This window comes from Panthera onca, chromosome D3, assembly GCF_046562875.1.
Source record: "Panthera onca isolate mPanOnc1 chromosome D3, mPanOnc1 haplotype 2, whole genome shotgun sequence".
In the NCBI taxonomy this organism is placed as follows: domain Eukaryota; kingdom Metazoa; phylum Chordata; class Mammalia; order Carnivora; family Felidae; genus Panthera; species Panthera onca.
This window is the reverse complement of record NC_138350.1, coordinates 54,029,993-54,053,311: the sequence shown is the minus strand read 5'-3', so window position 1 is coordinate 54,053,311 and position 23,319 is coordinate 54,029,993. Positions and strand designations below refer to the sequence as shown.

Sequence of the window (23,319 nt, the reverse complement as noted above, 5' to 3'; positions counted from 1 at the left end):
GTGATATTCTGGGTTACCTAGATGATCTGTGGTTGGACTTCAGTTTATGGGCAGTCTTTGCATTGCCTTTAGTTAGATTTCATTCCGTTCCTTAAGATACAGACTTCTGGGGTCTCAATCCTAGGAATGGGTTAGTTTTCCAGTAGTTTCCAGTAGTAGGAATGGGTAGTTTTCCACCTACACTTGGTAGAATTTGGATTCTATCTTTTGTTTCCAAAGTTTTGTGTGGCTGTTACAAGTACTGCCCAGCTGTCCAGCTGTCTCTCCCACATTAGATATTGCCCTTGGGAAAAGCAACCTTACATGTTGGTCTCGCCTCTGTGGGTTTCTGTCTTCTACCAGAATTTGGCCCAGGTATTTATTATTACCTTGCTAGTTTTCAGATACTTCAATGAAGATTTAAAAAGTACATGGGGCACCCGGGTGGCTCAGTCAGTTAAGCGGCCTACTTCAGCTCAGGTCATGATCTCGCAGCCTGTGGGTTCAAGCCCTGCGTCCAGCTCTGTGCTGACAGCTCAGAGCCTGGAGACTGCCTCGGATTCTGTGTCTCCCTCTCTCTCTGCCTCTCCTGCTCGTGCTCTCTCTCAAAAATAAATAAACATTAAAAAAATACATTTTAACCATATTTCTGTTAGTAGTAATTTGTAAGAGCATTTTTCCAAGTTACCCAGGAACTCATTACGGGAATAATTAATTTTCTTATATTTTTCCAGTACTTTTGTGTAGAAGAGAAAATAGGATTCTATATTTTAACTACAATCTTCATTGAATTAAAAAAGTAATCTTGATATAAAGTAAAATTTAATTATGTAATTTTCTATAGCTTCCTTTCCAGTAATAAGTTGGTCTTGATGCAGTAGATTGGCTTATTCAAAGGGGCACAAGACTTGGAATTCAGGGTTTTCTTTCAGAGCACTCTTTCCTAAGCTGTCTTTTTACATTGAATGAATTTACCAATTTTAGTACCAATTTGCCAATTTCCTTATTAGTTAAAAAAAAAAAAAATTGAACTAGTTGATTTCTAATCTCTAAACTCAATGATGTTTTAGGTCTACAAATTAAAAGAGGTAGTGATTAGTTCTGTGTTACAGAATTACTGTCTTTTCATTCAGTAATTTAAATTTCTAATAAATACTGACTTATAGGAATTACAGTTGAGTAACTTAGTATAGAACAGGGATGTTGTCAGTAATATGAAAACTCTATAGGACAAAATATTTGATTTCCATATTGATAAATTATAGAGGAAAGAAACATCATAAAGAGAATTAAAAGGAGAACTTATGAAGAGAATTAAAAGACATTTCAGTTTAATGTTATGCTTGTGTTATTACTCCAAAAGCTTTAAAAACAGGAGAAAAAATAATACAATGAAAGAAATGTAAATACTGACTATATGTTTAGCGATATTAAGACCATATTGTTAGCTGTCTTATTTATATTATTGGTATTATTGCTATATTTAAAAAATTCTTGAAATATTTACAAATGCAATACTATACTTGAGATTTGCTTAAATATGACCAAGGGTAGGTAGGTTAGACAGGTTGGTAGGTAGGTATATAGAATTCATATGGGCTACTAGTTGAAATTGGTTGAAGGACACATACAGATCCATTAAACTTTCTCTTTACCTTTGTATGTATTTGATTTTATCCATAACAAAATGTTTAAAAAAGGAATGGATGGAAAGTAGAGATGATAGTAAAGTTTAACTTAATCATAGGAAATGAAGCATCATAGGTTCCAGAATCTCCACAGGGCTGAGTCCACAGTTACAGTGAAAATGCTAAAAAAAATCTAGTCGGCAGGCCGTTGTCTGTTTCAAAGCTATCTGCAAAGCAGAGGATCAAAGATCCCTTTTTAATGAGGATTTTTATCTTTGGTGTTCCCAAATAGGATCATAATAGTTCTCAAAGGAAGAAGAGCATATTGTTGCATTTCCTTACATTTTTAACATAATTTATTATTGATTTTTATATATCTATATCAAGTATTAGAAACCTATTTCTGACATTAGTTCTTAAATTGACAACTTCTGGTGAAATTAAATATATGCTACTTTTGATTCATGATATGTAAAGATTTTTCTTTCTAATTAGGTTTCAAAATACTGTAAATAACCATGCCTGAAAACAAGACAATTTCCTGTTCTTTCATTGGAGGTGATCAAGCCAAGAAAAGTAAGTTTATCATTAAATGATTTTCTTTGAAACTAGGTCATAGGTAAATGCAATTAAGTCAATCATAGAAGGCAGCTGCAAAGATAGTAGTCTTCTCCAGGACAAAGGGTCACACAATCAAACCTTACTGGGATCAGGAAGGTGAGGTGAATGAAAGGAGTAAATCAGTTTAAGGAAAACCCACTATCTGGATTATAATCAACTTCTTTTATATTTACTATTGAACAAAAGTGTAGTCAATAAAACATATAGGTAGTACAACAGAGCCAGCTCTTACTGGCTCATGTGAGCCAATTGCATATATCTCAGCGCTACTCCTCTGATTGCTTGAAATTGGCTGGTTAATAACAGCTGGTTATTAAAATTTTACCAGCACCCATTGAAGACAAACACAAAATTAAAGAAAAATACTTGGTACTTCTATTTTTAAAATTGTATTAGCTTTTATTATATTACTTTGCATTCTGAGCCCCAACATCTTTTATTCTGCATTGTGTTAGTAATATGTCTTTGCATCATATAGGACAGAGGTCAGCACATTACAGCTGATGGGCCAAATCTGGACAGTAGCCCTTTTCTACAGCCCAAATGCTAAAAATGGTTTTACATTTGTAAAGTGTTGTTAAAAAGAAAAGAAAAGAAAAAAGAACAAAGAGGAATATGCAACAGAGAATGCATGTGGCCTACAAAACCTAAAATTTTTACTATCTGGTCCTCTACAGAATAAGTTTGCCAATCCTTGGTATAGAATTTTGCCTTGAATACTTTGTAGTCCATTGACAGTCAAGTTATCCATTGTTGCACTAATGCTACATAAAAACCAACCAAAAAATGCAGGTGCATACAACATCATAAATATTCATTTTAGTTTACTTATGCATAAGTGTGCTGAGTGGTTCTATTAATTTCAGGTGGGCTCAGGATGGCTCATTCATACATCCGCACTAAGCCATAGGTCAACTAAGCATTGATGTTATTTATTTGGGGTTTGATCTTTCATAGGCCTATAGCCTTGGCTGTACTATGTTGTCTCTCATATTCATCCAGCAGCTTTGATCTCAAGGCTTGAGAGGAGAAATAGAAGCTCGTAAGGCCTTTTCAGGCCAAGGCTCAGAACTGGAAATTATCATTTGATGTATTTTATTGGCCAAAGCAAGTCATAGGACCAGCCCAGACTCAAGGGACAAGCGGTTAAAATCATTCTTTTGATGATGGATGCTCCAAAGTTACAGTGGAAAGGAGGAAGGTGAAAACACTAGGAGGAAAACTTATTGGGACTACTATTGCAATCCAGCTGCCACAATCTTATTAGGGATTACAAAAGAAAGCAATCATATAGTAATTCCAAACATGGTTGAGAATATTGCACAATAGATTTCATGGAGGATTACCAATCTTGGGTAGGATTTTAGTACTTGTTACTATATTCACTTTCACAATATTTCAATAACCTTGGTTTTTAGCTCTTTATTCACGCTACCAATATTAATTGAAAAAAAAAACATGCAATTTCATTGTCATAGAGTTTATATAGTGAAATTTAAGCAAAAATTTTTGATTTCCGGAAACTGATTTCAATTTCAGATTAGCAATATGAACCAGGTTATTCACTTAAAACAACTTTCCCAAGGACAAAATTTGGAAAGAAGATACTCAAATCATACTTGCACATATCTTTTGTTTAAATACTTGAAAAGAACTTTTCAAACTTTTTGGATTGATTACAATGTTAATTAAAAACTAGTAGTTTGTTCCAACACTTTTGAGGGCTAAGCTGATGGTTTCCCTTTGAATGACCTCACAAGGTCTATTTGTTTTGTATTGCAGTAGAAACTGACCAGTTTGCAAGCAAAAACTCCTTTGTGTGGTACATCAGGAGAAAGTTAATCATATTTAAAAAGGCAGACCACTTGTATTTAGTCTATGTGATGGAGAGATATACATGAATATAATCACATTCCACATTATTTAATGGAATATGAGTGTTTTATGATATAGATTAGTTCTGTATGTGCATATGGAATGGAATATGTCTGGCTGGCTAACTCTTTGGAAAATAATATGGTTAATAAATTGTCTTTTGGTATTTGCTTGGTATTTGCTTTGGGTAAGTTTACAATATTTGTATTTAAATCACATTAGAACCAATATTTGAAATGTTGGCATAAATATTGATTATCAGTTAAAATTAATTTCTATCTCTTTGGCATCATACCATCATCAAGCTTCCCATCCTCTGTGTAAACCAACCAACCACTACAGAGAACATTCAGCTCATCAAGCAAAGCATTGAGATGTCCATGTTCAAACTATGGAAATTTATCAGACTTGCAGTGTTTATTACTATGTCTTGGCAGATTTCAAACTTTTAAGCCCAAAGCAATCTTTGCTGGATGATGTACTGAACCTAATTATGTACCAACCTTTGAAAATGTTTGTCATTAACTCTGTCATTAACATCACAAGAACACAGTGTGAGGTCTTATTTATTAACTTCTACCAGATGATATTCAACATGGTACTTTTCTTAACATCAAAAACAAATCCTTTCCTTATGTTGCATCAATCATCATGAAACTATTGTGGCCATATAAAAATTCTTATTGTATTATAAATATACATACAGAATTGGATGATTATTCTTTTCTCTTAGCTGATATAAATAATAAAATACATTATTAAGCTCTTCCAAATTGGTCTATAGAGTCACAGCCATATCTTAAAACATGCTGATCAACAGTATTTTCAGGTGACTCATGCTTACAAATGGTTAGCTCTGGAATAATTTCTATTACATTTAACAATACCTTTCTACAAACTTACTACCTGTAATATTTTGCCTGTTAGGTAATATTTTCACTAAATATAAAACTGAATTTCACAGCAGTATCATATATTTGAATTATGATACTGATACTGCATTAGTTTTTCTGTTTATATTTCATAATGTATTTTTTCAATGTAACAGGCAGAGGCTGTACTATTTTTTAACAGATTAGTGTCTTATCTGTTGAAATGGTAAATATTTCATACATGTAAAAATATATATTAAAGTATGAAGAATACTGATAGAATATCTGTGCAATCATAACCCACATTAAGAAATAGAACCCTGAGTCCTCTCACCTCTCTCAAATCACATTTAGCTTTATATTATTATATGTCAACATGCTAATACAATACATTTATAGTCTTAATACATTTCATCTTATATTACTTTATTTTATTAATTCACTAGTATCAGTTTGATCATCTGAAAACGAGGTTTGGTTTTTACTTTCCTCCCATTATAATTTTACCACTTTCCCTCCCCTATTGCTTAGACTAGATCCTTTAGAACCCTGTTAAATGAAGCAATAAAAATATGCACATTTATCTTCTTGTTCCTGATTTTTAAAATGAGACTTTTAATGTTTCATCATTAAACATGATGGAATTTTTTACTTACCTTATTTTAATCTAATTTTGTTAGCAAGGTATTTATAACTTCACAATTGAATTGGGGGAATGTTTCTTCATTTTCTGTTCTCTGAAAAACAAAATATTTTAACTAATTTTTCTTGAATGTTTAGCTAAACTTATGTGTTAATTTTCAGAGAGACACTATTGATATAAATTATTTATTGGCAATAGGATTATTTAGACTTTGTTTATTCTTAATTCACTATTGGCAAGTTATGTTTCTTTTAAAATTTTGTTCATTTGGTTAAATTTTAAGTATACTGAGACCACATAGCTAATATTTTTTTACTTTTATATCTTTCTACATGCAGTTCTCATTTATATTCATAATATTGCATTTGTTTCTTCTCTTTCTTCTGGTTTGTCTTGATCATTTTTGCCAGATGTGTCCATTTGTGCTAAACTTTTCAAAGTGGTAATTTCTGATCTTTTAAATTATCTCTAGGTTTTTTTTTTTCATTGGCGGTGGTCTATTTTCTATTTTATTAATTATTACCCCTTATTTTCCTTCTACTTTGTTTTTCCACATATTCTTAATTTGGATACTTAGATCGGTAGTTTTTAGACCCTTTTTCTTTTCTAATATAACTATTTAAAGTTACATATTTCTCTTGAGATATCATAGATATGATAAAAAGGATTTGATTATGAAATCCAATTCATTCGAAGCAGAGATTTACTCAGCATGCAGTTTACTAAGCGCTGTTCTGGGTAATATTGTTTAACTTTAAAAATTTTTTTGTATTCACGAACCAGAAAATTCACCTCTTCAAAGTGTACAGTTCAGTGTTTTTAGTATAATCACAAGGTTGTATAACCATCATCATTACTTAATTCTATAATACTTTCATAACCTCCCAAAGAAGCCCTATATCATTAGCAGCCACTCCCCATTCCTCCTCAGCCCAGCCCTGGCAACCACAAACCTACGTGCCTTGGTGGGAATATCAGGGGTCTGGTGTGAACTAATTCCTGGCAAAGACGGGTACCATCAGCATCTGGGAGCACACCCACAACATGCATGTGATGAAGTTCAGCGTAAGGACTGTCATCACCTTTGCAGTGGAGGCCAAGAACCATGCCGACCTACCCAAGCTGGTAAAGGGGCTGAAGCAGCTGGCCAAGTCAGACCCCGTGGAGCAGTGCGTCATTAAGCAGTGCATCCTGGGTGCCCATCATCGCAGGGGCCAATGAGCTGCACCTGGAGACCTGCCTGAAGAACCTGGAAGAGGACCACACCTGCATCCCTCTCAAGAAATCCGACGGGGAGTCGAAAGGGCTCTGCCTGTCCAAATCCCCAAACAAGCACAAAATGCAGTCCATGAAGGTGCAGCCCCTCGCAGACCACCTGGCAGAGGACACCGGCCATCCCTAGATGTGGGCCTGCCGGGAACTGAAGCGGCAGGCCGCTGTCTGGCCGAAGAGTACCTGTGGGACCTGGCCTAGACCCAAAAGATCCGGTGCTCTCTTTGCAGGATTTTTTACCTCAATACCCGGGGTTCGTTTTCTCCCAGCTTCGAAGGGTGAAGAGGTGGACACAGAAGAAGAAGCACGCAAAAGTTTACTCGAGTATAAGACCAGAGGCGAAGAATAGTGTGAAGCTTGCTCTCTTTACAAAGGGGTACATTTGAAAGTGAATGCCCGGGACTACAAGCAAGGGTCCTTGTTTTGTAAGGTTCTGGGCAGCCTTCCCTTGCCCTCCCCCTCGCTCCCTCCCGGGTCCTACCCTAGGCTCCCTAGCTCTCTAGGTGCTGGGTGGTCCCTTCCTGATTGGCTCAGTTCCATTGTGTGAGGGGTGGCCCATGGCCATGTCATTGTGGGCCATACCCTTTGTGGTCTACTACTTATTTCTAGTTAGGTTTTTTTTGTCAAATTCCCCGAGGGAAACCAGAAGGGGAGGAGGTGGCATCTGTCACATTCTTAAGAGGAATCTTACGCCTGAGGGGGTTTGCCTGGTCCGACACTCTTCAGTATTGTTCTAAAATATGTTTTTCCACACCCAGGGACCTCAGGTTCTAATCGTTCCCTCTCTGCCTACTGAATCCTATCTTTTCCTATCACTTTGAGCCTGCTGGCCCTGGACTCAATACCTTCAACGACAACACCCGGACTGTACGGTACCTCAACAAAATCAAGGACAGCTTGGTGGCGGGTTTCCAGCCAGGCCGCCGGGCCAGGAGACTGCGAGGCCTGAGCCTTGACGTCTGCGACGCGACGTCACGCAGGGAAGCCATTCAGACCCCCCGCCCCCACCCCCACCCCCACCACGTGGCACCGCCTTTAACCACGGACTGCTCAGTACCAGCCCCAGCTCAGGGAGCCCGCCCACCCCGCCCACCCTGTGGAAGGGGCCGGAAGAAGTGGTTGGCGCCATCTACAATGTCCTCCGTAGGAAGGAGGGCCGCGTCGAGTCCCAGGTGGCCGGCAAATCCCTGTTTATGCTGAAGGCCTACGGCTCCTCAAGGAGTCCTTTGGCCTCAGCGCCGACCTGAGGTCCCGCAGGGCGACCAGGCCTTCCCCCACTGCTTGTTTGGCCACTGGCAGATCCTGCCCTCGGAGCCCTTGGACCACAGCAGCCGCCCCAGCCAGGTCGTGGCGGAGACGCGCAAGTGCAAAGGCCTGCACCGAGGCGTCCCAGCCCTGGACAATTTCCTGGACAAATTGTGGGCGGACCTCGCAGCAGCACCCGCGCTCCGTCTTTGATCTACTGCAGCCCCCAGCGTTCGCGTTCCCCTCCGGGTACCTATAGACTGTTCCCGAACGGTGAGGCGCCGCCTGACGGCCTTGTGGGGCTCACTCGGTGCCGTCGCTCAGCATAAGCCCTGACGCCCTTTTTCTTCAGTATTTCAAGATTTCAAAGGTGACAGAAGTGCCCTCACAGCCCAGACCTTATTTGGCCGGTAGGGGTTGGGGAGGCCCGATGGGACAACCTTCTGGACATTCCATATGAATTTGTAAAATAGTTGGCTTCGTGTATCTGCCTTCTTTTAAACTAGAATTTTGTCATGGGTCCGTTTTATGGCTGGATACTGTTAATAATTGTATGAATATTCCACGTATCGTTTATACATTCATCAGTAGATGGGTATTTGTATTGTTTCCACTTTGGGGCTATTAGGAATAATGTTCTTATGAATATTTGAATGCAAGTTTTTATGGGGACGTATGTTTTTATTTCTGCTGGGTATACATTTAAGTCTGGAATTGCTGGGTCATTTGGTAACTTGATGTTTAACTTTCTGAGTAATTGAAAAAAAAATTTTTTTCCATAGCAGCTGCAAATTTTGCATTCCAAATAACAGTATATGAGGATTCCAGTTTTTTCATACCCTTGTCAGGGCTTGTTAGATTCTGCTTTTCCTTTTTGGGTTTTTGTTTGTTTGCTTTTTAGCTATTATAGCCATCTTTAGCAGGTGTGAATTGACATCTCCTGAGTTTTTTTACTTTTTTTTTATGGTTAATTCATTTTTAACAGACAGGGGAGGGGAGGGACAGAGTAGGGGAGGGACAGAGAGAGTAGGGAGACACAGAATCCGAAGCAGGCTCCAGGCTCTGAGCTGTCAGCACAGAGCTGGACTCAAATCCAGAAACCCTGAGATCATGACCTGAGCCTAAATTAGAGACTTAAGGGACTGAGCCACCCAGGTACCCTCATTGTGGTTTTGATTTGCATTTCTCTGATGACTGGTCATGAGATGATCTTTAAATGTGCTTACTGGCCATTTGTTTATCTTTGGAGTAATGTCTGTTTAAATCTTTTGCCGTTCTTCAATTGGGTTGTCTTTTTATCTTTGAGTTGTAAGAATTCTTTATATATTTCAGAAACTGGATCTTTATCAGATATATGATTTGCAAATGTTTTCGCCCATGGCAGGGGTTGTATTTGCATATTCTTGACAATGTCTTTTGAACCAAAAAAAAAAAAAAAAAAAAGAAAACATTACTGTATGAATCTGATTGATGTAATATTTAAATAATGTTTAAAATTGCTTGTTCCTTTGATGTCACATCAAAGAAACGATTGCCTAATCCAAGGTCACAAATATTTACACCTCTGTTTTCTTCCAAGAGTTTTATAGTATTAGCTTTTGCATTTAAGTCTGATGATTTTTGAGTTAATTTATATATATATATATACGTATATATATACATATATATATACGTATATATGTGTGTGTGTGTGTGTGTGTGTGTGTATATGTATATATATGATTTGGAGTCAAAATTTATTCTTTTATGTTTGTATCTCCAGTTGCCCTAGTACCATCTGTTGAAAAAAAAAGACTTTTTTTTTCATAGAATAGTCTTGGCACCTTTGTAAAAATCAACAGACCATAAATATGGGTTTATTTCAGGAATTTCAGTTCTACTCCACTGATCTACCTGTCCATTCTTATGCCAGTACCACACTGTGTATTATAGCTTTGTAGTAATTTTTAAAACTAGAAATGTGATTTCTCCAACACTATTCTTTTTAGAAATTATTTTGGGTAATCTGAGTCCCTTGCATTTCCATCTGAATTCTTAGGATCAGTTTGATATTTTCTGGGGGAAAAAAAAGGCCATTGGAATTTGATAAGAATTGCATTGAATCTGTGGATCAATTTTAAGGGTTTTGGCATCTTAATCAGATCATGTCTTCCAGAATACTAATACAGGATATCTTTGTATTTACTTAGGTGTTAATTGTTTTTTTCAACAATGTTTTGTAGATTTTAGTTGAAGAAGTCTTGCATTTCTGTTAGTTTTATTCCCAAATATTTTAATATTTTATTCTTTTTGATGCTTGTTCTTTCTTCCTTTCTTTCTCTTTCTTCCTTCCTTTCTTTCTCTTTCTTTCTTCCTTTCTTTTTCTTTCTTTCTCTTTCTTTCTTTCTTTCTTTCTTTCTTTCTTTTCTTTCCTCCCTCCCTGCCCCAACTGCTATGGCTAGAATCTCTGGAACAATATTGAGTGGAAATGGCAAAGTGTGGATATGCTTGTCTTTTTTCTGACCCTAGGGAATTTTTCACAAACATTCTTTATTCTGTTGAAGAAGTTTCTCTCTATTCCTATTTTGTTTCTGTGTTTTTACCATAAATGGGATTAAATTTTGTCAAATATTTTTTCTGCATCTATTGAAATGCTTGTGTGGTTTCTTCCCTTTATTCTGTTAATATGGTATATTACATTCATTGATTTTCATATATTGAAACATTTCTGGGACAAATCTCTCTTGGATGTGGTATATAATCCTTTTTATATACTATTGTATTTAGTTTGCTCATATTTTGTGGGGATTTATCTCCTAATTTTTTTCCCTTCTCCTTGGATTTAGTTGCGTCTTCCTAGATAAGATATAAGGCTATTGATTCAAGTTCTAATTTTCTTCATGTAGGCGTACACAACTACCTACTTCCCTCTGATCATTGATATCACTAAACTTCATATATGTTTAGTTGTGTTGTCTTTTTGTTTTTATTCATCTCAAAGTATTTTCTGGTTTCCCCTGTGATTCCTTTCTTGATCCATTATTTATTTAGGATTGTGTTTAAAGTTCACATATTTGAAAATTTCCCAAATTTCCTTTGGTCACCGATTTCTGTTTTTAGCATTGTAGTCAAAGAAGATACTTTATGTGATTTCAACACTTATTTAAGTGTATTGAATCCTATTTAGGGCATAATATGTGGTCTAATATGGAGAACGTTCAGTGTGTACTTGAGAAAAATGTGTTTTCTACTCTTGATGGAATATTCTATTAGTTGTTTCTTAGGTCTAAGTGGTTTATGGTGTTTTCAAAACTACTGTTTACTTGTCTTTATTCTTTCTAGATGTTTCATCCATTATTATTTATTCATTATTTATTGTTTATTTATTTATTATTTATTTTTTTTAGAGAGAGATAGCATGAGCAGGGGAGAGGAGCAGTGGAGAGACAGAGAGAGACAGAGCGAGAGAAAGAGAGAGAATCCTAAGCAGCCTGCATTCTCAGAGTGAGGCTGACATGGGGTTCAATCCCATGAGTCAGTCACTCAACAGACTGAGCCACCCAGGCACCCCCATCCATTATTTACATTGGGCAGTTAAACACTTCCACTAATGTTGTTGAATTGTCTTTTTTTTCCCTTCAGTTATGTCAGCTTTTACTTCATCTTGAAGCTCTTTTAAGATTGTATATGTTTATAATTATTACAGCTTCTTAAAGGATTGACCCTCTTTCCATTATGAAGTGTCCTTTATCTCTAGTAATTTTGTCTTAAAGTCATCATATGTGGTACTGTGCAGAAATATTCCTTTATAATTTTATCACAAAAACTTTCTCAGTAAAAAACCAAAAAAGTATATATTTTATTTACAGTTCTTCTGTATAATTTTTATTTGGTTACTCTTTTTGGATAAATTTATATCATTCATATATATTATAGTTATTTGACTGGCAGTATCTTCTATCATATTTTTACTTTTACAACTTTCATTTCTTTTGTTTTGCATATTTTTATTATGAATTTACTTTTTTGTCTCATTTTATTCTGTAATGGGGTTTTAGGATATAAATATCTTTGTAATGGTTATTAAATATTAGCATGAGATATTCTACAAGTATTTAAATCTTATATTTATATCTGTAAAATATATCAAAATATTTTTTTAAGTTTTTTAAATGTTTATTTATTTTTGAGAAAGAGGGACACACACACACAGCAGAGAGTGAGTGGGGAAGGGGCAGAGAGGGAGACACAGAATCCAAAGCAGGCTCCAGGCTCCAGGCTCTGAACTGTCAGCACAGAACTCGGCATGGGGCTCGAACCCATGAACTTTGAGATCATGACCTGAGAGCTGAAGTCAGATGCTTAAAGTCAGTCACCTGAGCACCCCAATCTATCAAAATATTTGTTTTTAATTTTTTTAATGTTTATTTATTTTTGAGACAGAGAGAGACAGAGCATGAGCAGGGGAGGGGCAGAGAGAGAGGGAGACACAGAATCTGACGCAGGCTCCAGGCTCTGAGCTGTCAGCACAGAGCCTGACATGGGGCTTGAACTCACGAACTGTGAGATCATGACCTGAACCAAAGTCGGACACTTAACCGACTGAGCCACCCAGGTGTTCCTCTATCAAAATATTAAAAAAAATTTTTTTAAATATTTATTTATTTTTGACAGAGAGAGAGAAAGAGAGAGAGAGAGAGAGAGAGAGAGAGAGACAGAGCATGAGTGGGGGAGGGGCAGAGAGAGAGGGAGACAGAGAATCCAAAGCAGGCTCCAGGCTCTGAGCCATCAGCCCAGAGCCCGACGCTTGAACCCACAGACTGCGAGATCATGACCTGAGCCTAAGTCGGACGTTCAACCGACTGAGCCACCCAGGCGTCCCCCTCTATCAAAATATTTTAATGCCACTAGAGTAAACATTGTATTTTCTATTTCATAATTTACATATAGTGAAATGCTCAAGCTTCAATTTATAATTTAATGTATTTTGATAAATGTATACATGACAAATGTAGAACCACTGACCTTTTCTGGGTAAAAAAAAAAAAAAAAAGAAAGTTTCTCACCAACCATAGGCAACCACTATTTTGATATCACAATAGTTTAGCTTTGTTTTTTTTGTTTGAATCTCATAATAATGGAAATATAAAATACCCATTTTGTTGTCTTTGATTATTTTTGTTCAATGTACTTTTGAGTTTCACTGATGTTATTTTGTGTATTAGTTCATCCTTTTTTTTTCCTACTTAGCATTATACGGCTGCATGACTACACTGTATTTTTTGAAATGTAATTTTCTAGTGATGGACACTTAGGTTGTTTCCAATTTCTGCTCTTAGGAGTAAAACTATCACCACAAATAATCTTGGATAATCTTTTTGTGGACCTACACTTTCATTTATCATGGGTTAAAGTTTAGAACTGGTGTTGCTGCATTATAGAGTAGACAATTTTAACTTTATAAGAAACTGTCAAATAATATCCTCTTACCTTTGAGAATTTTTAAACATTTGAGAGTTTGTAAAATAAAATACAAAATTTCTCCTTTGTCTCTACATTCCCTCTTTCCAAAGTTAACCAGTCTAATTGTTTCTTGACATGTACATTTTATATGAATTGACAAATACCTATCAACCTGTACATCTCTTTAGAAAACAAGTGATGACAAAACTTACCTACAAATTTTTGTCTTACTATTCTTCACTGAATAGTGTACCTTAAAGTAGTTTCTATACCATCATATATGTATCTGTTTGCTGTTTGCTTTTATTAGTTTTATTTCCAGCTGTACTGAGATAGAATTGGCATATAACATTGTATAAGTGTATCATGTACCATGTAATTATTTGATACAGGTATATATTGTGAGGTGCTTATTACTGCAGTAAGATAATTGAACACATCCTTTGTTATTGTTATGGCAAGAACATTTAGAATCTCTCATTGCAACTTAGTTATCTAAAATCACCATGCTGTATATTTTATCCCCAAAACTTATTCTTCTTATAACTGGAAGTTTGTTCCCTTTGACTCAACATCTCATTCTCCCCACTTTCCAGCCCCTGGCAAACACCACCGTTCTATGCTCTGCTTCTAGGAATTTGGCTTTTTAGGTACTAAATATAAGTGAGATCATATGATTTTTTCTTTCTTTCTCTGTCTTATTTCACTCAGCATAATGTCCTTTAGGTCCATTCATGTAGTTTCACATGACAGGATTTTCTTTTTTATGGTGGAACAAAATCCCATTGTGTTTATATGTGTGTGTGTGTGTGTGTGGTGTGTGTGTGTTTGTACATATATCTGTACATGAGCACAAGTTGATAATGCTGCAGTGAACATGAGGGTGCTGAAATTTGAGATAGTAATTTCATTTCCCTTAGATATATACCCAGAAATGGAATTGCTACATCACATGGAAGTTTTGTTTTTCATTTCTTGAGGAACCTTGGGATTGTTTTCTGAAATAGCTATAAAAATTTATATTTACACCAGCAGCGCATGAGGATTTCCCTCATCTTTACATTTGATACCTTTTGTCTTTTTGAAAATAACCATTGCAACAGGTATGAGGTGATATCTCATGGTGGTTTTGATTTGTATTTCCCTGATGATTAGTGATGTTGAATACCTTGTCATGTCCTTGTCCATTTGTATGTCTTCTTTGGAAAAATATCTACTCAGGCCCTTTGCCATTTTAAAATTGGATTATTTGTTTTTGTGCTATTGAGTTGTGTGAGTTCCTTATATATTTTGGATATTAATGATTTGCCAGAGAGATGTTTTGCAAATATTTTCTGTCATTCTGTAGGTTGCCTTTTCATTATGTTGATTGTTTCTTTTGCTATTCAGAAGCTTTTTAGCTTGATGCAATCCATCTTAATTGATTTTAGTTTTAGTTGGTTTTGTTTTTGATTATTAGTGTCGTATTGAAATAATCCATATGTCATGGCATTTTTTCCCTATGTTTTCTTTTAGTAGGTTAGTGGCTTCAGATGTTACATTTAAGTGTTTAATCCATTCCAAGTTAATTTTTGTGAATGGTGTAAGATAGGGATCTAGTTTCATTCCTTTGCATGTGAATATCTAGTTTTCCCAACAACATTTATTTATTTTTTTTAAAGTGCTAAATATTGTTTGATTTATTTTTATTATTTTTAAGCATAACATTATTTTCATTTTATTTACAATTTTATATTAGTTTCAGGTATACAATATGGTGACTTGATAATTCCATATATCAACTGGTGCTCATCATCAGGACAAGTGTACTCCTTAAATCTCCATCACCTATTTAACCCAATTTCCCATCCCCCTATCTTCTCTGGTAACCGGTTTGTTCTTTATAATTAAGAGTCTGTTTCTTGGTTTTTCTTCTGTCTCTCTCTCTCTCTCTCTCTCACTTTTTCCCTTTGCTTATTTGTTTTGTTCCTTAAATTCCACAAATGAGGGAAATTATATGGTATTTGTCTTTGTCTGACTTCTTTCTCTTAACATTATACTTTTTAGCTCCACATCCATGTCATTGCAAATGCAAGATTTCATTATTTTTTGTGGCTGAATAGTATTCCTATATATGTCACATCTTCTTTATCCATTCATCAATCCATGGGCACTTGGACTGTTTCCATATCTTGACATTGTGACTAATGCTGCTATAAACATAGGGGTGTATGTATCCCTCAAAATTCACTGTTTATGTATTCTTTGGGTATTTTCCCCATAGTGCAGTTGCTGGACTGTATACTGTTTTCCACAGTGGCTACATTCCCACCAACAGTGCACCAGTGTTTGTTTTTCTCCACGTTCCCACCAACACCCATTGTTTCTTGTGTTTTTGATTTCAGCCGTTCTGACAGGTGTGAGATGATATCTCATTGTAGTTTTTATTTGCATTTCCCTGATGATGAGTCTGTTTTTTCATGTATTTGTTAGCCATCTGTGTCTTCTTTGGAGAAATGTCTATTCATGTCTTCTGTCCATATTTTGACTGGATTATTTGCTTTTTTGGGTGTTGAGTTTCATTAGATCTTTATATATTTTGGTTGCTTTATATATTTTTGGGTGTTGAGTTTCATTAGATCTTTATATATTTTGGTTGCTAACCCTTTTTCATAAATGTCATTTGCAAATATCTTCTCCCATTCTTTAGGCTACCTTTTAGTTTTGTTGATTGTTTCCTTTGCTGTGCAGAAGATTTTTGTCTTGGTGTAGTCCCAATAGTTTGTTTTTGCTTTTATTTCCCTTGCCTTGGGAGAAACATCTAGAAAAAAGTTGATACAGCTGATGTCAAAGAAGGTACTGCCTGTGTTTTTGGTGCAATTGTAAAAGGGATTATTTTCTTAATTATTCTCTTTCTGCTTAATTATTGATGTATAGAAATGCAACAGATGTCTGTACATTGATTTTGTACATCCATTTTGATTTTTTCCTGCAACTTTATTGAATTGCTGTGGCTAGGACTTCAGTATTGTGTTGAATAAAAGTGGTGATAGTGGACATCTTTGTCTTACTCCTGACCTTAGGGGAAAAGTTCTCAGTTTTTCCCCATTGAGGATGATGTTCACTGTGGATTTTTCGTATGTGGCCTTTATTTATGTTGAGGTATGTTTCCTCTAAACCTACTTTATTGAGAGCTTTTATCATGAATGGATCCTGTACTTTGTCAAATGCTTTTTCTGTATGTATTGAAATGATCATGTGGTTTTTATCCTTTTTCTTATTGATGTGATGTATCACGGTTGATTGATTTGAGAATATTGAACCACCCTTGCAATGCAGGAATAAATCCCACTTGATTGTGGTGAATGATTTTTAAAAAATCGTTTAAAAATATACAGTTGGATTTCATTTGCTAATATTTTATTGATGATTTTTGCATCTTTATTCATCAGGGATATGATGTAGTTCTCTTTTTTAGTGGTATCTTTGTCTGGTCTTGGTATCAGGATAATACTGGCCTCATAGAATGAATTTAGAAGTGTTCTTTCCTTTTCTATTGTTTATAATAGTTTAAGAATAGGTATTAGCTGTTCTTTAAATGTTTGGTAGAATTTGCCTGTGAAGCTGTCTGTTCCTGGACTTTTGTTGTTGGTAGTTTTTTTGATACTGATTCAATTTCTTTGCTGGTAATGGGTCTGTTTAAATTTTCTATTTTCTTCCTGTCTCAGTTTAGGTAGTTTATTTCTAAGAATTTATCTATTTCTTCTAGGTTGTCCAATTTGTTGGTATACATATTTTCATAATATTTTATTATAATTTCTAATATTTTTATAGTGTTGGTTGTTATTTCTCCTCCTTAATTTGTGATTTTATTACTTAAGTCTTTTCTTTTTGCTAAGTCTGGCTAGAAGTTTATCACTTTTACTAATTTTTGTAAGGAATCAGCTCCTGGTTTCATTGATTTGTTCTATTGTTTTCTTAGTATCTGTATTACTTATTTCCTCTCTAATCTTCATGATTTCCTGCCATTTGCTGGTTTTAAGTTTTATTGTTCTTTTTCTAGCTCCTTTAGGTGTAAAATTAGGTTGTTTACCATATATTTTACTTGCTTCTTAGGATAGACCTGTATTGCTATAAACTTTCCTCTTAGAACTGCTTTTGCTGCATCTCAATGGTTGTGGACTGTTGTGTTTTCATTTTCATTTGTTTCCATGTACTTTTTAATTTCTTTTATTTCCTGGTTGACGTATTCATTGTTCAGTAGCATGTTTTTTAACCTCCATGTATTTATGGTCTTCCCAGATTTTTTCTTGTGGGTGACTTTTAGTTTCATACTGTTGTGGTCAGAAAAGATGCATAGTATTATTTCAGTCTTCTTGAATTTATTGAGGCTGGTTTTGTGAACTAATATGTGATATTTTCTGGAGAATGTTCCATGTGCACTTGAAAAGAATGTGTATTCTGCAGTTTTAGGATGGAATGTTCTGAATATATCTGTTAAAACCCATCTGTTCCAGTGTGTCATTCAAAGTCATTGTTTTCTTGCTGATTTTCTGTTGAGATGATCTGTCCATTGATGTAAGTAGAGTGTTAATGTGCCCTAGTGTTATTGTGTTATTATTAATTCCTTTATATTGGTTATTTTATGTAATTGAGTACTTCTGCATTGCGTACATAGATATTTACAATTATTATATCTTGTTGGATTGTCACCTTTAGTATTATATAGTGTCTTCTTTGTCTCTTTGTTTAAAGGTCTATTTTGGTGAAATAAGTATTGCTACTCCAGCTTTGTTTTGACATCCGTTTGAATGATAAATGTTTCTCCATCATCTAACTTTCAATCTGCAGATATCTTTAGGTCTAAAATGAATCTTTCATAGGCAGAATATAAATGGGTCTTATTTTTTTCACCTTTTTTTTGATTGGAGTGTTTATTCCATTTACATTCAAAGTAATTATTGATAGATATGTATTTATTGCCATTCTGTCACTCTCGTTTTTTGTTTTTGAAGATTTACTCTGTTTCTTTCTTGTCTTTTTCTCTTTCACGTTTTGGTGATTTTCTTTAGTGATTTATTTGGATTTCTTTATCTTTATTCTTTGCCTTTTTATTATTGGTTTTGGATATGTGGTTACATTGGGCTTGTAAATAACCTTTACTCTTTTTTTCTAAGCTTATTTAATAATTTTGAATAAGTGAGAGAGAGAGAGAGAGAGAGGAAGAGAGAATCCCAACCAGGTTCCATGCTGTGAGCATAGAGCCTGATGCAAGGCTTAATCCCGTGACCTCAGGATCATGACCAAAGCTGAAATCAAGAGTTGGACCCTCAACCTACTGAGTAACCCAGATGCTCCTAGGTTTTTATATAACCTTTTTTTGCATATAGCGGTCTATATGAAGTTGATGGTCTTTTCAGTTTGAACCCATTCTTTTTTCCTCTCCTCCCCACATTTTAGGTATGTGGTGTCATATTTTATATCCTTTGTGTGCGTGTGTGTGAGTTCCTTGACCGATTTTTTTACAGAAATATTCATTATTCCTGCCTTTGCTTTCCTCCTTTATACTTTTGGTCTTTGCTTTCCACTAAAAGAGTCTCCTTTGATATATCTTGCAGGGCTGGTTTAGTGGTCATGAACTGCTTTAGTTTTTGTTTGTTTGGGAAGCTCTTTATCTCTCCTTGTATTCTGAATGACAGCCTTGCTGGATAGGGTATTCTTGGCTGCATATTTTTCCCATTCAGCATGTTGAATATATCATGCCACTCCCTTCTGGCTTGCAACATTTGTATTTAAAGTTCTGCTGGTCTTAGGGGTTTGCTCTTGGAGGTTAAGGACTTCTTTTGTTTTGCTGCTCTTAAGATTTTTTTCTGTATCACTGTATTTTGCAAGTTTAATTACATTTTGTCTTGGTGTGTGTCTGCTTTTGTTGATCTTGACAGGAGTTCTCTGTGCCTCCTGAATCTGATTATCTGTTTCCTTTCCAAGATTAGGGAAGTTTTCTGCTATTATTTCCTCAAATAAATTTTCTGACCCCTTTTCTTTCTTTTTCTGGGACACTTATGATACAGATATTACTATGTTTGATGGAGTCACTGAGTTTCCTAGATCTATTCTCCTAAAACTGATTGTTTGCTGCCTATTTTATACTTCTTTTATTCCTTTCTTCTTCTCTTGCTGTTTTCCTTTATGCATTGGTAATTTTCCATAGTGGTGTACTCTGATTCCCTTCTTTTTCTCTTGTGTATCTACTATAGGTTTTTGCTTTGTGGTTACCTTAAGGCTTACATAAAACATTTTAGAGTATAGTAGTATACATACATGTATATATATATATATATACACATACATACATATATATATACACATACATATATACATATATGTATATATACATACATACATATATATGTATATATATACATATATAGTAGTATAGTATAGTATAGTATAGTATACTACTATAGTATAATAGTATACATACATATATATGTTTCTCTCTCAAAATAAATAAATAAACTTTAAAATATTAAAATATACATATATATACACACATACATATGTGTGTATACATATATATATGTATACGTATATATATACATACATATATACGTATATATGTATGTATACGTACGTATACACATATATACGTACGTATACGTATATATGTATGTATACGTACGTGTATACATATATACGTACGTATACATACACATATATACGTACGTATACATATGTATACGTACGTATATATGTATACACACGTATGTGTGTATATATATATGTATATTTTAATATTTTAAAGTTTATTTATTTATTTTGAGAGAGAAACAGAGATAGCTATGAGAGTGGGGAGGGACAGAGAGAGGGACACACAGAATCCCAAGCAGGCTCCACCCTGTCAGCACTGAGCCTGATGTGGGCTCAAACTCACAAAACCATGAGATCATGACCTGAGCTGAAACCAAGAGTTGGACACCTAACTGACTGAGCCACCCAGGCACCCTGCTATCGTAGTATATTTTAAGTTAATTAACAACTTCAATTACATACAAAAACTCTACCCTTTTATGGCTTCCTTTTTATGTTTCTGATGTCACAATTTACATCTTTTTATATTGTGTATCCATTAGTAAGTTATTACTGCTATAGCTATTTTTAATACTTCTTTAATCTTTATATTTGAGTTAAGCAATTAGCATACCACTATACTATACTATCGGAGTATCCTGAATTTGACTATGTAATTATTTTTACCAATGTATTTTATTTTTTCAAATGTTTTCATGTTACTGATTAAAGTCTTTTCATTTTAGCTTTCAGAACTCCTTTCAGAATATCTTGTAAGGCAGGTCTGGTGGTGGTGAACTCCCTCACCTTATGTTTGGGAAACACTTAACCCTCTCTTTCATTTTAGGACACCTTCTCCAGCAAACCTGCTGGGGTCCTCTGCAGAGGAGGCCACTGGGAAATGTGATCGCTTTTTCTGTATATTGATACTGATATTGGTAGCTTCTGCCCTTCTTCCTTGTTTGAAACCCTCTCCATAAGTCTTGGCTTTGCCAGTCTCTGAGTGGGGTGAAACCAAAGTAGATCTTTTGTACAGTGCACCAGAAGGGTAGGGGAGCTGGTCTCCTACCCTGTCCTCCATTTCCCAGTGCGGGGAACTATTTCAAGCTGGAGCATTCCCTCTTGGTGCTAAGCAATGTTGGCCTGGTGGATGGGATGATGCAGTCAAAATAAAGCTGTTTTCCTTCCCTTTTTGTGAGATTATTCACAGGTGTCTTTTTGTTTTTTTGTTCTACTGTGTTGCTAAAGTTTGTTGAATGGATTCCTGAGCTCTCCCAGAACTATTTTTGTTTGTTCATAACCATCTAACTGTTGAACTTTGTTGTACAATGGAGGCTGGGTCTCCTACTCCATTGTTTTGGTGATGTCACTCTGAACAGTCTTTCAGTGTTTGCTTTTAATAGCTGGATGCTATTTGGAATGCCTTCTTGTGAGAGTTAACCCAGTTGAAGTACCAGAGAAAACATCCAAATATATTCTACTGTGGGTTTTGGTTAATATTTGAACTATAGTTGCTTTTGCAAGGATAACACTTTTACAGCATAGTTTTACATATTATTGTCCTTATTTAAATAAATTTATATTAACTGCCCACTGAAATTTTTGTTTTCTTTTTCAAAGACAATGCCACATCACAAGCTTTGGTTCTATTTGGTGCCCCTAAGGAAGCCATTGAGATTTTTCATGAAAATAAAATGACAAATACTGAAGGTAAGGACAAAAAATAAGTTATATAATAATCCATGTAAGCTGTATTTTCTCATTAGTTTGTGATGTCCATATTATATTTTTATTAAGAAATACATCCTAAATATCAGTACTATTTAGCATAATGATATATAATATTAAGAACACAATATTATTACCTATTTTATTAATAATATTATATTACAGTTGGTTATAAGAATTGTTTATAATTTCAGAAATGTTGAATTTTTAAAATGAACATTTTCTTTATTGCTTATGCCAAGACTAGCAGGTGCTAGAGCCTTTCCAGTTCATTGAGGATATGTTTCTTAGAAGAAAAAGAAGCAGGACTCATGTTTTTGTGGTGTGAAATCCAGAATTAAGAGTCCATAAAATATTAGCTCTTGAAGGTGTTTCTGATATTGTATGTGGAAAGAGGTAGAAAGAGATGACAAAATGCATACATTTCATGTATGAGGGTTCGTACTTCAGATTATTTTGGAGGAGAACTCTATATTAATAAAAAATGTTTACTCTTGATTTTGATAAACTTCTGCTCTGGAGATTTTCAGTTTGACAAGATAAAACTGGGATAAGGTGGCATTCTGATTCTTTACCTATTTTTCTCTAGTAGAAATGTTGAAGAGAGTTTTAATCTCCAGACTTAGGGTTTATTGTTACAGTTTGGGACAACCTTTGTAAAATACCAATGATTGGTTTATGAAACAGTTAATTCAAGACACTGAAATATACGTGTGCTATTAGGATATAGAGGTATTTCAGAAAATACCCTTATCTGAAATGTATAATCTTGCAGGCCAGGTAAAATATAATTGTCAAGCAATTAGTACAACACAGCAGAAAAGAATGGCTGTATAGAGTAATAGCAGAGGTGGCACAAGGTAATTAAAGGTTCTGCACCCAATTCCAGTGTGTGAGTGTAGGGTTTCCGGACTACCAGCAATTCTTGGACACCATCTAGGATCCTAAAAGGCAACTCAATTCTGACACCATCTCCCTAGAACTAGAGTCAGATCCCACAGGTTAAGAGTTTAGTTGTCCAAAATTGCCCTTCCCCCCACCACAGAGGCCAATCCAAAGCCCAGATATCACCTACGCTTCTGACCAACTACTATAGACTGGCAGTTCCGGTGAACCCCCCTCCTTGAGTTTGCTAGAATGACCCACAGAACTCAGAGAAACATTTTCCTTACTGGGTTATGGGTTTATTGTAAGAGGATATAACGCAGGAGCAGCCAGGTGGAAGAGAGGTATAGAGTAAAGTAGGGCAGATGGTGCCGATCTTCCGTGCCCTCTTTGAGTTTGCACTCTCCTCAAATCTTCATGTGTTCATCAGCCTGGAAGCGTTCCAATCCCTCTCCTTTTGGGTTTTTATGAAGGCTTCTTTACCTAGGTATGGCTGATTAAATCATTGGCCATTGGCAATTGATTCCCTCCAGCCCCTCTCCCTTTCCTGGAGGTCTGGAACGGGAGTGAAAGTTGTAAT

The 23,319-nt window shown here is 35.4% G+C and overlaps 1 protein-coding gene across 5 annotated transcripts in view; it reads left to right on the top strand.

Moving 5' to 3' along the window:
- The window catches only part of CCDC178 (coiled-coil domain containing 178), a 434,788-nt gene that overhangs the window by 26,426 nt on the left and 385,043 nt on the right, over positions 1-23,319 (top strand). For all 5 annotated transcript variants that reach the window (XM_060613562.3, XM_060613563.3, XM_060613559.3 and 2 more), the window contains exons 2-3: positions 2,103-2,183; positions 21,747-21,836. In XM_060613562.3, coding sequence (XP_060469545.3) covers positions 2,126-2,183; positions 21,747-21,836 — 148 coding nt within the window. In that variant the 5' untranslated portion in view covers positions 2,103-2,125. The remainder of the gene's footprint in view (positions 1-2,102; positions 2,184-21,746; positions 21,837-23,319) is intronic.